General features: G+C 44.4%; 1 protein-coding gene across 1 annotated transcript in view; it reads right to left on the bottom strand.

Moving 5' to 3' along the window:
• The window catches only part of SHISA6 (shisa family member 6), a 258,088-nt gene that overhangs the window by 196,722 nt on the left and 47,215 nt on the right, over positions 1-14,151 (bottom strand). Inside the window, exon 3 of the mRNA XM_059828348.1 lies at positions 3,651-3,746. Within this exon, the coding sequence (XP_059684331.1) occupies positions 3,651-3,746 (96 nt within the window). The remainder of the gene's footprint in view (positions 1-3,650; positions 3,747-14,151) is intronic.

Genomic DNA, 14,151 nt, shown 5'->3' on the forward strand with positions numbered 1-14,151 from the left:
CTTATCATCTGCTCTACAGAATTTCTACTGCTGTAACAGACTGGTGAAATACAAGGAGCCCAATTCCATTTAGAAACTATTTTCAAGGTCTGAGGTTGGTAGATAAAAAAAAAAAAAAAAAAAAAAAACAAAATAAAATTCACATTTTTACCTGAAAACTCAACAATCATGATCTGGAGTATATTTACTACTCTTCAAGACTTGTTCACTCACTGTGGTTGAATATCCATGTGGGTGCTTGCTCCACGTTGTGTTGCAGCTGTGTAAGTTTCTACACCACCCTGTGTGACTGAGCAGAGTTCTGCAGAGCCCTGACAGGACAGTGAGTAAGGTCCATATCAGGGTAGTCTCAACCTTGGACATCTGAGAGTAGCAAGGTGCTTGAAGAGAGAATAAGTTGAAGAAACTGTTTTTTAAATTAGGTTAGTGGGATGCGATAGCTCCTGTCTTCAGTGCTCCTACTTGTTTTGCTGGAGCACTGAACTCTCATAGCAACTACCACAGCAACTGGAGCAATAGTAACTACTCCTACACAGCAAATGCAGGTGGGATTCATCTGCCTTCCTCTGATGACTAAAAGACCTAGCCCCCCCATGCCTCCCCTCTTGCTAGAGGTGGGGAAGACGTGCCTAGTGCCCATCCAGTGAACATTCATTTAGGGGTGCTGGTGTCTCCCAGGTGTCTCTGCGTGGAATTGAAGGCTACTACCTCAGAATAAAATGTCTAACTTCTAGATATCTAATGTTAGATGAGATTAGCCCTGCCGCGTGGCTCACCATGGAGACTTTCTATGGCCTAAAGACTTTGGATTCATTCCTAGATCATCATGACAGACTGACAGTGAAGTCTTTTACCATGGTTTGAAGAACACACTATGTAGTGATTTTATAGACTTAAATGCCAGGCAGTGATGCATTGCCCAATGGCGTGTCATATAAGAATCATAAATCACAATCTTGCAGGAGCTTGTGGATGTCAGACATGTGAATATGCTGATTTGGTATCCATGGTAGTTTGGCATGTCTCACATCTTTGTCTTCTGCCCAAAATAGATTGGCTCTTAAATATTACTCAGCACTTGGAGTTCTGCCACAGCACAGAAGACAGTTGAGAAAACACCAAAAATGTGTCTCCCAGTGCAAAGAAATAGTGAGATAAACTTCATTGGCTTTGTTCAGTCTAAAAGCAGAATCCTCATCCATGGTGGTGTAACAACAAGGCAGGGCGAGGTTATTTGGCTAATGGTAGCTGAGGTGGAGATTTTAATACGTGCACTGGAACTTAAATAGGACAAAATCTGAGCATGAGGCTGTTCGGCTAAAGCTCAGGACTGTAACCCTTGCTGGAACACTCATCTCTCCTGTCTATATGTACAACTGTGTTGCCAGTTCAAACTGAGCACAGGAAATCTATCATGTAATATTTCCAGAAATAATCAAATTATAGAGGGCACAATCCTCATGTTAGAGCCCCTAAGTCATTTGTTACGTCCGAAGTCCCTGCTTTCACAGCACAAATAGGCAATCAAATCATATTGCAGACAAAGACAAATCTACACATTTGCACAGGCAAACAAGGCAGTTTGCCTGCAGAATGCGTAGAGATGTTAATCACTTGTACCAGTCACAAGTGGGCGTGTGAATTTACCATTAAGAAGTTAGAAGTTAAAATTATGGTACTGTTCAAATAAAATATGAATTTACAGGTGGCTGAAAAGTAAATTCAAAGGCCAATCCATTCTTTTATGCCCATAAACAGCCAAGATATAGTTTAATTTCTTCAGATAATAAAAGCCTTTTATTCATTTTGGAAAGCACCACCCTAACTGATGGCTATTGGAAGAGGTGGTATACAAACAGTCTCGACTCCCATTGCCCATTCTCCCACCTTCCCAGGGATAGGAAATGTGCTCTGTGGGGCTTCCGGCAAAGCCAGTGGAAAAGGTGTGAAAACCACTGGTCCATCTACAGAAGAACAGAGCACCCAAGACTTTTCAGTTAAAGAAGGAAAGCAGGTTTTATTCTTATCTGGGGAGGAACTGGAAAAAGTATATTGTACAGAAAACTGCTTGAAGATAATTCAAACGTCTGAGACAAAGAGGCAGGTTCTACGGCCCTGCCTGGGGTTATCCATGTGCTTGATGAAGGCTATCAGGACACACCGCTCTGTAGACCACACCTCTACTGGGCTACACTTGCTATCTCACCCTAAATATACTGTCAGGCCTGGTGTGATATGACATGACTATAAAACTCCTTTTGGATGGGGAGGAGAAAGGGAGACCTTGTGTGAAATACCATCCATGAGTCCTTCCTTTAACCATTTCAGTTCCCAGCCCACCAGAAGGTTCATGGTGGTTTTCTCTGCTTTCCTTCCACCGGTGCAGTGCCAGGCTGGAATTGCAGGGTATTGTATTACAAGTCCCACGGGTGCTGCCTCAGCCTCAGTAAACTTTATTTAATCACACACAGACATACACAGACAATATACATATATTTGTTTCTTCTCTGACAATTCTACAGGACCAACACTGCTTTGGATGACACTCGTGGAGAATTTGAAAAAGTGCAGGAAATGTACGAAAAAATAAAGGTCTTTTAATAATTTGTGAGTCATGGTCATCCACAGAAACAACACAGGTGCATTCAACCAGGCGAGCACATGGACACATCTCCACATACAGTACATTGTGTCTATATAGGTATCTCCACATACATTGCGTCTATATAAATGTACAACAGTCTCAGAAGTCAGCAGGACACAAAACCAGACGAGTACTGGCATGGCACATGCTTGCACTCCCAGTGTTGCAACCCACTGCCAGTGCACCAGTGTGACTCAGTCAGGGTGTGGGTGTGAACAGAAAGATGCTCCAAACATAGTCTCACTGTACACTATAAAAACTCACCAAATATGCAACAACGTCATAAAATGAACATTCATCTGGGGTTCTGGTGACCAGCTACTTCGAGTCAGATCTCACAGCTTTTGTGTCACCACAACTCCTGGGATATATGGTTACTTATCTAATATAGCTACAACTGTCTCTCAACATATATTTTATATACAGTACATATACACAGAACATACACAGAGCAGTATATGTATATTTTTGTGTTTTCATGTTTGTACATTATATCACAGATTATATGAACACATAAAATATACGTTTTAGGACCTAAAAAGAAATAATTTTATAAAATATTCATAATAACCCCCCAAAAAGGCCCAGAAGTCGAACGAAAGAAATCCAGAAACACACTCTTGAAGTGTTAACTGCCTGCCCTTGGACAGCATTACACTCCTTTCCCTTCCCCTTCCCCTTCCCCTTATAAGTACAGCAGCACAATGGTGGTTTGCAACCATGCACCCAGGAAAACACAAAGCAGTATAAATTGTTGAACTGCAAAGCCAGAGTGGAGTCTGGAGTCTGGCTGTCCGACTCTACACTCTCCCACCGTCTCCCTTGCTAGGATTTAAAAGGTTCTGCCAGGAGCACAGTATTTTACCTGCAGCAATATTTGCTAGACTAAATCTACTGACTGCAGTCCAATACTGTTATCTCATAGCACTGAGAACCCAGATTCTGAGTTATAGCTTTTTTATTTAAAACAATCTTTTTATTTAGCAAAAAATTGTTTCCACTGTACCCTTCGTGTGTCCTCTTCCTAATGTGACAAACCCGGAGGAGATGAAATTATGGAGATCTGGCCCTCCACTTCGATAAATATCCTTTCCATAGTGACCTGCCAAAGAAAAGAAAACAAAGAAACCTTTATTCAGTGTGTGTGTATATGTATGCTATACAGTCCCACTGTCACCCTCATATATGAATACCAAGGCCCTACCACATGGTTACATTATTAATGGCAAGCAGAGGGTATAATAAAACATAACAGCTATAGCGGCATCAAAGTCTTATTGCTTTATTGGCAAATATTCATGAAGAACATATTTTGCATATTTTGATAACTGCCAAGGAATGAACAGATTCTGACAGAGGATCCACTAACATGCCGAACCAAACACCCCAATCTAGGGGAAATTTGGTCATCACTGTCTCAGATTCAGGTTTGCTAGGAATAGCACTCCCAAGGAATTGGTCTCACTCAAACCTTCAAGACTAAGGATCTAAAGGAAATCAGAAGAGATGCAGCTTTGATTCTTCCCGGTTCCAGCCAGTCCCCTGACAGCATTCATGTCCCATTGGCAGAGATTTTGTCTCAGCACAAAAGCAGAGGTGCAAATATCACTCTTGTCCAGGCTGGACCCAAGTCCCCATTAACAGTATGATGGCAAACTTTGTCTTTTAGCTTTGATTTGCTCTGGTCCTTGAATGACATCCTTGGATAGTTTCTCAAGTGCAATAGCCTTCTGCAGAACATTTCCTAGGAGCTTTCTCAGTCCATGACAACAGAGTAGGTTCAGAAGACACCCAGCTTTTTAGTATTTTAATATATTAACAAAGAAAAATGCCTTCTGCCTCCATGTTATCATGCAAAGCTCTGAAATGAGGACATAGATAATTTTTCAGATACTCTTTATCATCTCCTCCCTTTTTCATGTTGTTAATTTTTCTATTTCTTTTATTTTAGAAAGAGGCAAAGATAAGATAAGTGCGGGGGGAGGGAAGTAAGGCAGCCTCAGGGGCTGGGAATGCAGCTCCCTCCCTGTTAAGTCTCCATCTTCTCCACGCCTTTCTGCACAAGGCCGTGATGCATCACTGTTCTTCTGAGCCACGGTGGCTGGAAGGCCAGCAGGGCAGATGGTCCAGCGCACAGCACTTGAGCAGGAGGGCTGAGTCAGGAAGCTATGGGGAGGGCCAAATGGGCATCAGGGATCCAGGTGGAAATGCAGCCTGGGGCCATGTTCTGGCTGGCTCACATTGCCTCTGAGAGATGCTACAGCCCTTTACTATTTTTCAAACACCGAGACCAAATGCCGTTTGTTCCCGTACACTTTCAGGCTCTCTGGCAAAACTGTGAAAACTAGTAGGAACAGAGACTTCTACATCTCATCAGTCTGCAAAGTTTTCCTCTTTCCTTTTTAGCCAGTCATTGTCACCCCAGTATCCCGGCAGCTACTACCGATTTTGTAGGCCATTACTCCTGTCATCAGAGTCCACCTTGCATATGAGTTGGCTGAGGGTAAGCACCCACCCAAGGTCTAAATTGTCCCAAAAGCTCCCACTGTTCTGCCCTGCAATGTATCTGAGCAGGCTCCAAACCCCACTCCCCATTCAGGGAGGACACCAGCAACTGTCTGGCCAGGAGAGCCTAGCACAGACTTTGCCATCACATGAGCATGTCGAAGATCCTCAGAGGAGGTTCACATATGGCAGGCAGAAGATACTGAGGCTTCTGACAAATGTTTATTCCTCTCTAGTAGAAAAAGCATCCCACTCCTTTCCCTCACATATTTTTTCTGGTCAAGGTCAGTCAAGTGCTCCCTGTAAACTTCTCAAAACACATATGAAGTGTTTCTACAGGTTTGGGACTGTTAGCAGCAAGACAGTTTTCTTCTTACAGTTATAGTAATGCAAGGTGATAGCAAAAACCCTCAAATGTGGAGGCATCCACCCATAAATTGGCTGAGAAGAGAGTTTCCAGAAAGAAGAAAGAAGGATTTTCTGCTTCCCCAGGAAAGATCATGGGCTCTTTTTCTCTTCTTCCACCTAGCTCTCGCAAGCTCTGGCTGCCGTGTTCCTGGAAAAGAGTGGCAGACCTTTACCTCTAAGTCCCTGGAAGCTGTTCTTGCTTCATGAGATGTTTGTTCTTGTGCTAAGAAGCCTGCAGAGATGGTTTGTGGCTGCAATGCTCAATTCGCTTTCTTTTTCGCTATACTTTTCTAAAATGTGCTGCATTTTTTCTTTCCAGTAAGCCAATTTTTGCTTGTATACCATCAATTTCTATGCTCTCAGGGCCAGCTACTCTGGTGACTGACACTCTATCAGTGCCATAAATTCACCGTTTTAAACAAGGATAAAAGAAACACACAATTATGTGCTATTACCTCTAGCTGAAATCAGTTGTCTTTTATATGTCCCTTTGGAGAATCTGTTTAAGACAGAGATCAAGAAGGGAAGTATATAAAAGAAAAAGCAAACATTAACTGGCAGATTGAATATGGTTCATCAGCCATGTGCTCTCTGAACCTTGCTCTGCCCCTTTTCATAGTACATAGTAGTTGAATTAAAACATTCCTGTGATAACAACCCATTAGCATTTGAACAGGAGTTATGTTTCCCATGAGAAACTTGAATTTGTAGACTTCAAGTAGCATGAGTTTTCCCTTTTTATGGATACATTATAGGATGATACATTTGTTATATTTTTTTTTTAATTCCTGCTCATTTGTGATCATTTCTTCTGGCTTCACAGTGTAAAAATGCTGGTGCATGGCTTTTACTTTTAGAAGCACCTGCGGGGCTGCTGGTGGGCCAAGCTCAGGTGCTGTTATTCAAACAGACTTTTTCGTAATCACTTCTTGACTGAGATGTTTCACACTGCAAGTGAATGCTCCCTTGTACCTTACCAAAATGTATGTGCCCAGCAGCCACAGCAGAGCTAAAGAAGCTCAGGTGTAAGTAGACAAGGCTGCAGAGCAGTGGAAGCACAGACAGGGCTATGCCAGACCAGAAAACATCCCTGTTTCATTCTCCGTTGGGGCTGTTTTCCTCCTTCCTACCTTCAGCTGTGGATGCTCTCACCCAGCTGTTGGGAGACCTTCCGCAGTTGGTGGAGACAGATTGGCCCTGCCAAAAGGGGCCTGCTGAAAGCTCAACCACAAGCTGAGCCGAGCTGAGCCGAGCTGAGCTGACCTGAGCTAAGCTGAGCTGCTCATGGAGATGCCTGTCCCATGGGCTGAGGAGGAGCCCCTGGAACTTAGCTGAGGTGTTCACTTTTAGTAGGCTGAAGCTGGGTGTTTCCCTCTGCCCTACAGCGAGAGAGTTAAAATAGCCTAATTCCTTGAAAAACAAGTGTAAATGGACTGATTTTCATTTCAGACTTTTGGGGTTTTTATTGCCAATCAACACCCAAACAAACGGACCCTGCCATTCCAGACAGAAAGGACCTCTCTTTCAAACCCTGCAAGGTTCCCGGAGCCCTTCCTGGTGCCGGAGGCTGCACCAGCCTGACACAGTGCATGCCCCCTCGCAGGGCTGCCCTGCGGGGCCAGGGTGGAGGAACAGAGCTGTTGCAGTACCCCAGGCACACAATAAAATGGACATCTCTGAGCCAGATCTGCTGTGTAAATGAGGTGGGGACAGTTTGATGGCTATCTTGTACCTGCTGCCTACAAGCATCATTCACACTGCTCTCCCTCCTCCCCCACGTGAGATCACATCAGAGCAAAGCTGCCTTTTGGTGTTGTATTTCCCTGGGAGCGCACACAAGGCATTTCATGTGCTGCAGCCACCAGGGAGCTGAAGCCCAGGACCCCGAGGCAGCACCCAAGACCTAAAAGAAGTCAGATAGAACAAGAGCAGCAGATCAGTGTCGTGAGCAAGGCAAGGCAGCACAGCCCAGCATACTCATGTCCTCAGGCTCCCAGGATGCACTTTCCCTCTTTCACAGCTCCCACCTTGGGTGAAATTAGCTGTCTTCTGCCAGTTTTCCACATCCAGGTGTCCTACCCAGCTAGCATTTATTAAATCTCTCTGGGGCTTGCTGGTAGCTGCATAAGATCACAACCAGCATCATCATTCAACCAGCCACCAAGCAGGCCACCAGCGTGGCTGTGACCCCTACACGCGCCTCTGCGTCCCTGTTCGTAAAGGGAGTTACTCTGCCTACAAAGCACGGGGCAGCCTGTGAATGAAAAACACTGTACAGGAGCCAGATTTCATTATGATGGAGTCTCATAGCACGCACTACTTCCAAAGCAAAGCAACCACCCACCTACCTGATCTCATGGCATGGAACATGCTATCTTTTAATACAGTATTTCTCTAGAGATTTTGCATCTCTGAGGTCTGTTTCTCATGGTTAGGATAAAATTTAAAATGTTGCTTCAGAGCACCATGTCTGACTCCCTGGAAGAGGCTTTTCCTGCTCTCTCACTCCCTGTTCTTGCTTACACTCATATCCATGCGCTTTAATGCATGTAAACCCTCAGACACACACAGGCTCGCGGGCTTTTTCATTAAAAGAAATGAACAGGACTCCAGCAAGGCTGTGTGTTACTAAAACAAATGAAGACTAACACTTACACAACTTAAAATTTCGAGAAGAAATTGAAACAAGGCGAAACATGACTTTTTTTTCCTCTCCTTTGGTTATAAGGCACAGCAGAGGCAGAGAGCAGATGAGTGTTTTGCCTGCCACACAATAAAGGCATATTCTTTAGGGCATACAACTCAAAGAGGGAACATTTCATTACAATGGCATCCCGCATAACACACATATGGAACAAACTCAGTCACAAACAGCAATTACAACCCCAGCTCTGATTTAACAGAATTATTAGAGCTGAACTAAAATGCTGCTATCCACCTCTTGAAAACATTATTACTGAGTACGGATTACATCACCCTGAGAAGGGCAGACAGGGACTGTCGTGGACAGCCTTTTGCATGATACACTCTGGGATTCTGATCTCATCCTTGTCACAAATTTCCTTGCGAAAAAACCTACACCCAGAGAGGAGTCCCCACATCCAAACTCCTCAGCACAAACATTATTCTCAGACAGACCTCTGCGGAAAAAAAAAAAACCTTTTTAGGGAGGGACACCCCCCCACCCCACCCCCCCCCAGCCTCTGATGCTGCTCATTTCTGCTGGAGTGATTCTTTTGGAGCTATTTTACACATATCAGGTGGTAGAGTCACCCTCCCTGGAAGTATTCAAGGAGCGTGTGGATGTGGCATTGTGGGATGTAGCTTGATGGGCATGGTGCTGTGTGGTGTTGGGTGGGTTGGTTTTTGGTGTGTTGTGGTTTGTTGTTGTTGTGTGGTGTGTTTTGTGGTGTTTTTTTGTTTTTTTTTTTTTTTTTTTAGGTTGGACTTGATGATCTTACAGGTCTTTTCCAACCTTAGTGATTCTGTGATTCTGTGATCAACAGACCGAGACAAAGGGCATGAGCTGCCAAAACGACTGTAAGTTGTTTCCTGAGCACGTGGCAGGTTGCCTTGCATTACTCTGCCTATCCTGTCAAGCAAATACATTAATCTTTGAATGCAAGGAGAGGCACTGCTCCAGACCCAAAATGAGGAATTCTTAGGGCCAGAGCTGCACAGGGCAGCCAGTAAGCACACAAACCATCTCAATATGAGGAAAGTCTAACTGCAGAAATTGGTCAGTATTAGACATGGATGTGGGCTACACCACTGAAGGAAGTGTTTGCAGGCAGGTCAGGCATCTTGGTATCTTACCACAGCATGAGGTGCAGATTAACAGATATTACAATGATAAGAAGGGGCACCCAAGGGATGTCACCGAAACATTACTATTTTCTTTCTTAAAAAAACCCCCAAACAAACAGAAGCTAGCTGGCACCTCTCACACTTGTCAGAATAAAGGCACAGTAAGGGCCACTGTAAGTTGTTTTTTCTGGTTTAATACCATAGTTCTGGCATCACTGTCTATCCTGAACATGCAAATGTACAAAAAAAATGCAACTGGAAAGAGCTCAATGGTACTAAGGGTGAGCTCTCAGCATTGCACAGCTGGTCATGGACAAGGTGTGGTTCAAATCAGTGCAGGGAATAATAGTTTTCTCTGCCCTACAGATATTCCTTAGCTTAAATCACACTGGTGGGTTAAGGTGAGCCAAGTTCCACTCACCTTGTCCTAATAATGTGACTATCTATCCATAATTTCACCCTCTGTCAAAATAACTGCCTCTTCTTTCTTTATCTCCCTTTTCCTCATGCTAAGCCTTTGTCACACCCTTCCCTGCTTCATCCCTCTTGTTCTCCATCATATGTGACTGCTGACCACAGAGACCTGCCCCATAGGGCCATCTGGCCACAGACTGAGCTAAACATATTACAGTGCATATACTTGTCCAGCTCCTTGCCTGGCTTACTGTCTACAGCACAGTAGGAATGGTCTTCTAGGTCAGGGTCTCTGTGATCCCTACAGGTCCCCATGGCTTTTGCAATGTTTCTGAAAGAGAACGGGTGCCAAGTCTTGCCCACCATGAGCCAGGCAGTCCTGTGTCACTCCCAAGCCAGGCAGGAACTTTGGGTTCAGAACAGAACAGGAGGATCGTTCCAACTTGAAAACTGGGAGATCCTTATTTTTCCTTTTGATTTATTTCAGTGTGAATTCTGCCTTACCAGCTTTCAGAGTGCATTTGCATCATATCTTCCAGCATTCTTTTCAACCAGGATGGGTAAAAGCTTACTATTAACAGCTGAATACTGGAGCTCTCAAGTAAAATTATTGGCCAGGATCTGGGCTTTATGGAAAATGACGCATACTGGAAGACTTCCCACAACATCGCAAGAATGGGGAACAGTTCCCTGTTTTGGCACAGGGTTTGTGTCAGTCCAAACTAGCAACCCTGCCAAAAATATGCCCACTTACTGCACAGCAGACCAAGCCAAATCCAGTGCAGTGAGCTGCATGAGTCCAGATGATACTCATGTATCTTTCTGGCATTGGAAAAGATGTAGATGGTAAAGCTAAAAGCTGTGCTGGCTTTCCTCATAAGTGACCAAGGGAACATCTCCTTTCGTTAATTGTTTACTTCATTAACTACAGCAGTTGTCCTTGATTTTGCAACCCCCCTGCAAGCTGTAACAAGGTGTAAGAGGCTTCAGGAAACATCCTCTTTATGTTCTGTTAACTTGAAAAAATGACTATGTGAAAGTAAAATACTGGACTGCGGTGCTAGAAGGTCTCACCGGCGACATGCCTCAGGGATGACAGAAACACAATGATGAGTTCACATTCTGCTGAGATGTCTAAATAAAAACACTTGCAAAAAGAGAGGATTAAATTGATAGGAAAATAAAATACCACACCTCTCTAAGGCTCCAAATGCATGTGCTGGTTAGCAGAAAAACCTACTGAAGTACCTGGCTTGTGCAGGAAACAGCTCTGCTCCTGTGGTCTGCTTCTCATCAAGATACACCTGTACCAAGTTACACATGCATGCCTTGAAGCATGCTCTGAAGCTCCATGAAGAGCATACATTTAAGACCCCAAAAGCCAAGACAGGGCACTCCTTTCCTCTACAGTACAGCAGAGAGAAGAGACGTCCTGGATGTTCCCCTTTATGCAATTAGGGACAAGGGGCTCACACAAACAGCAGACTTCCCAGATTACTGTACTCCCCATTCCCTGTGCTGAAGCTGTTCCCCTTTGCATGGAAGGAAAGAAGGAAGGAAAAGGGACTCTGATCCTTTTCCCTTGAGGACATAAGGACCCCTTTTCATCATTCGTCCAATTTACAGCAATGCCATCACATAAAACGCAGTGAAAGCAGAAGTAAAATCAAGACTGGTTAGTATCTCTTGTAGAAAACTCACCCAGTTGCAATCCTTGCCCAGTGAGTACAAGAAAGCCACTACCAAACCTATAAGAAATGAAACAGGCTTAGGGCTCCCGTTCAGAGGAGTCTCAGTTACTTAAAAGCCCAGTGTGACTGAAAATCAGTTGTTCCCATCAGTATTAGGGAGAGCTGTGCTGCTGCACCTCTACACTTGCAGCAGTGACATTACAGCTCTGACATGGCACAGGGCTAATATTAGATCAGACCTGAGCAGAGCAGGAGGCATGACCGGCTTCCAAAGAGGTGCTCTGGGAAGCCATGTATCAAGGGGATCCTTGCAGCTCCGGCTGACAAAAATTAATGACAGATCAGCCCTTAATCTTTCTTCTGCATCCTTAAGCACACCCTATAATTGTACAGCTAGTGATACAGAAGGAGCTCAAGTTTTTGTATGACTCAGGAGAAGGAGAAAAAGTTTTCTTCTGTTTCTTTTACCAGTCCATGAATCAGTTCATTTCTCCCTAGTACTCACACAGTCATGCTTACCACATAACACCCTCTCAGGAAAACATAATAGAGGCAGAGGACTGTCTTGTCATCCTGCTGAATTCTGTAGCAAGGAAACAATTACTGCAGTTTGATTTAAACTATTCTATACAGAGAATATCAATCACAATTAAACATTGTAGGTTTTCACAGTAATGTGTATACAACTTTATCTAGTTTAGTGGTTAGCCTGCTCACCCAGCTCTCAGAAGCAGCAACTTTAATCTCTCTCCCTGCCAACAAGTACTCAAGGCCATGCCTCTTCGTTTCTGGCAAGCACCTAAACACCAGGCTATGGCTTTTCTGATCTCTGCCAGGTGGGACTTAGAGTCCATCCTTTATCCACATTGCACCAGTAAGTGAGTGCTGACATTATACAGTGAGTGTGCTTGTCCCCAGATCCCTTCATGCTGGTAGGTCTGTGAATGAGCAGAATTTGGTGATATCCAGAAGTATTCATTTGGACTTAAACCCAGTCCTGTCTGAAGAAGGACTGCGTATTTCTTAGGCTACAGTGTATGAATCTCTGCTGGTCTGTTGGGAGATGGCTAGTCTTTGGAAATCCTCCCTGTTTTCACCTACTTAGCAGCAGTAAAAAAGAAAAAGACAAGAGAAAAAAAGAAAAGAGGAAGAAAAGCACTTCCCTGGCAGAAATCTCCAGGGAGCAGTTGCAGGGGTCTGACAGAACAGGGGGTGGGAGATGCATCATCAAACCAGCCACCATCTCCACAGCGTTTCTTTAGCATCACGGACCCAGTGGTGGCTGGTGTTAAATGCCATGGCTCTGCTGACTGCCAGGCATTTGCCCTTCAGTGTCTAAGTGGTGTTGCTGTTCCAGCCCGATATAAATGACTTTTGCTATTACCAGTGAAAATCTCCAGAGTTTGTACTGACCTGACAGCGTGGGGTCTTGGGGCTGGGCTGGGCTTGCCTGGACCTGAGCTGCTTTTGGCTTGTTTGAGCTGTGACAGCAACAGAGTGTCTGTCACCCACCCCGAGCTGGCTCCGCTCTGGGACCAGCCTGTGGCAACAGCCTGACAAAGCCAGGTTGTCCCTGGTGACAAACCAACGACCCAACCAGAGAGACATGGGAAGAGCGAGCCCAACGCCAGAGACCCAAGGCAAGTATTAGTAAGTTTTATATATTCATTTTAAGGGCAGAATAAATGGGTCCTTCTGTATTAAATTGCACTATGAGCACTAGCACTGTTGCAACTATTTCTTGTGTTTTGATTAGAATGTTAAAACATTAAATAACTAACAATACACTTTCAGCTCCACATAGGAGGTGAGCTCCCTTTGGCTATATAGGATTTTGAGTGTAACACTTTATCTATGAAGTATGGTCATAAATCTGATTCCTTCTTCCAGCGCTAATTCCCAGATCAGTATGGAAGAAATTCAAAAGTTTCCAGCTGGAGAAAATGCCAGCTTAGATGCACACAAAGTCTTTTGGTTGACACATTTAGAGAAACCATTTTAATTAATTATCTCATAAATATCTTGGCTGCTTTCCCTGTAAGAGTGTTAAATTTCATGGCACATGAGTTGTCCCCAGCAGTGCGGAGCAGGTAAAGGCTGGCTCCATAAACCTCAGCCCCACAGAACGTCCTGCTGGTAGCACACCACTGTGCTTCACTGCTTGCTCATACTTCGCTGTTTGCTCTCACTGCCCCTCCTTGCTGAAGCGTCGTAGGCAACGCAGCACAGGGACAAAGCGTGCTCACTTTCTTATGCACAGGCTGGATTTCTTACTTGCTGTCAGAGCTAAAAGCTTCACTTGCTGTGACCAGGTTAGTACTCCTTCTCCTCTCCATAGGAGACTGGGTGTCTCTTGCCCTATTCTTCATCAAAGCTATGTTGGACTTCAGTCTGTGTCGGTGCAGCACTAAGCACTGAAGTTGTTATACCTTTAAGCCTCTCACAATAAATTGGTGTTATTAAGAAGTCATAGCTTCACAGGATGCATCTTGTGCTCTGCTTTTAATTGAGGTGACCAACAGAGGTGGCAGAGCTGCTACGGTTAGCCGCAGGTGACCTTAGGTAATTCCAGGTAACCCAGGGTACCTCAAGTGACCTGGATGCTGGAGGTACTCATGACTCAGGTATTTTACCATGTTAAGAGAAAGGGATGAATCTCTGTTTCCTGAGGACAGCTCAGAC

Source organism: Gavia stellata, chromosome 22, assembly GCF_030936135.1.
Source record: "Gavia stellata isolate bGavSte3 chromosome 22, bGavSte3.hap2, whole genome shotgun sequence".
Lineage (NCBI taxonomy): Eukaryota > Metazoa > Chordata > Aves > Gaviiformes > Gaviidae > Gavia > Gavia stellata.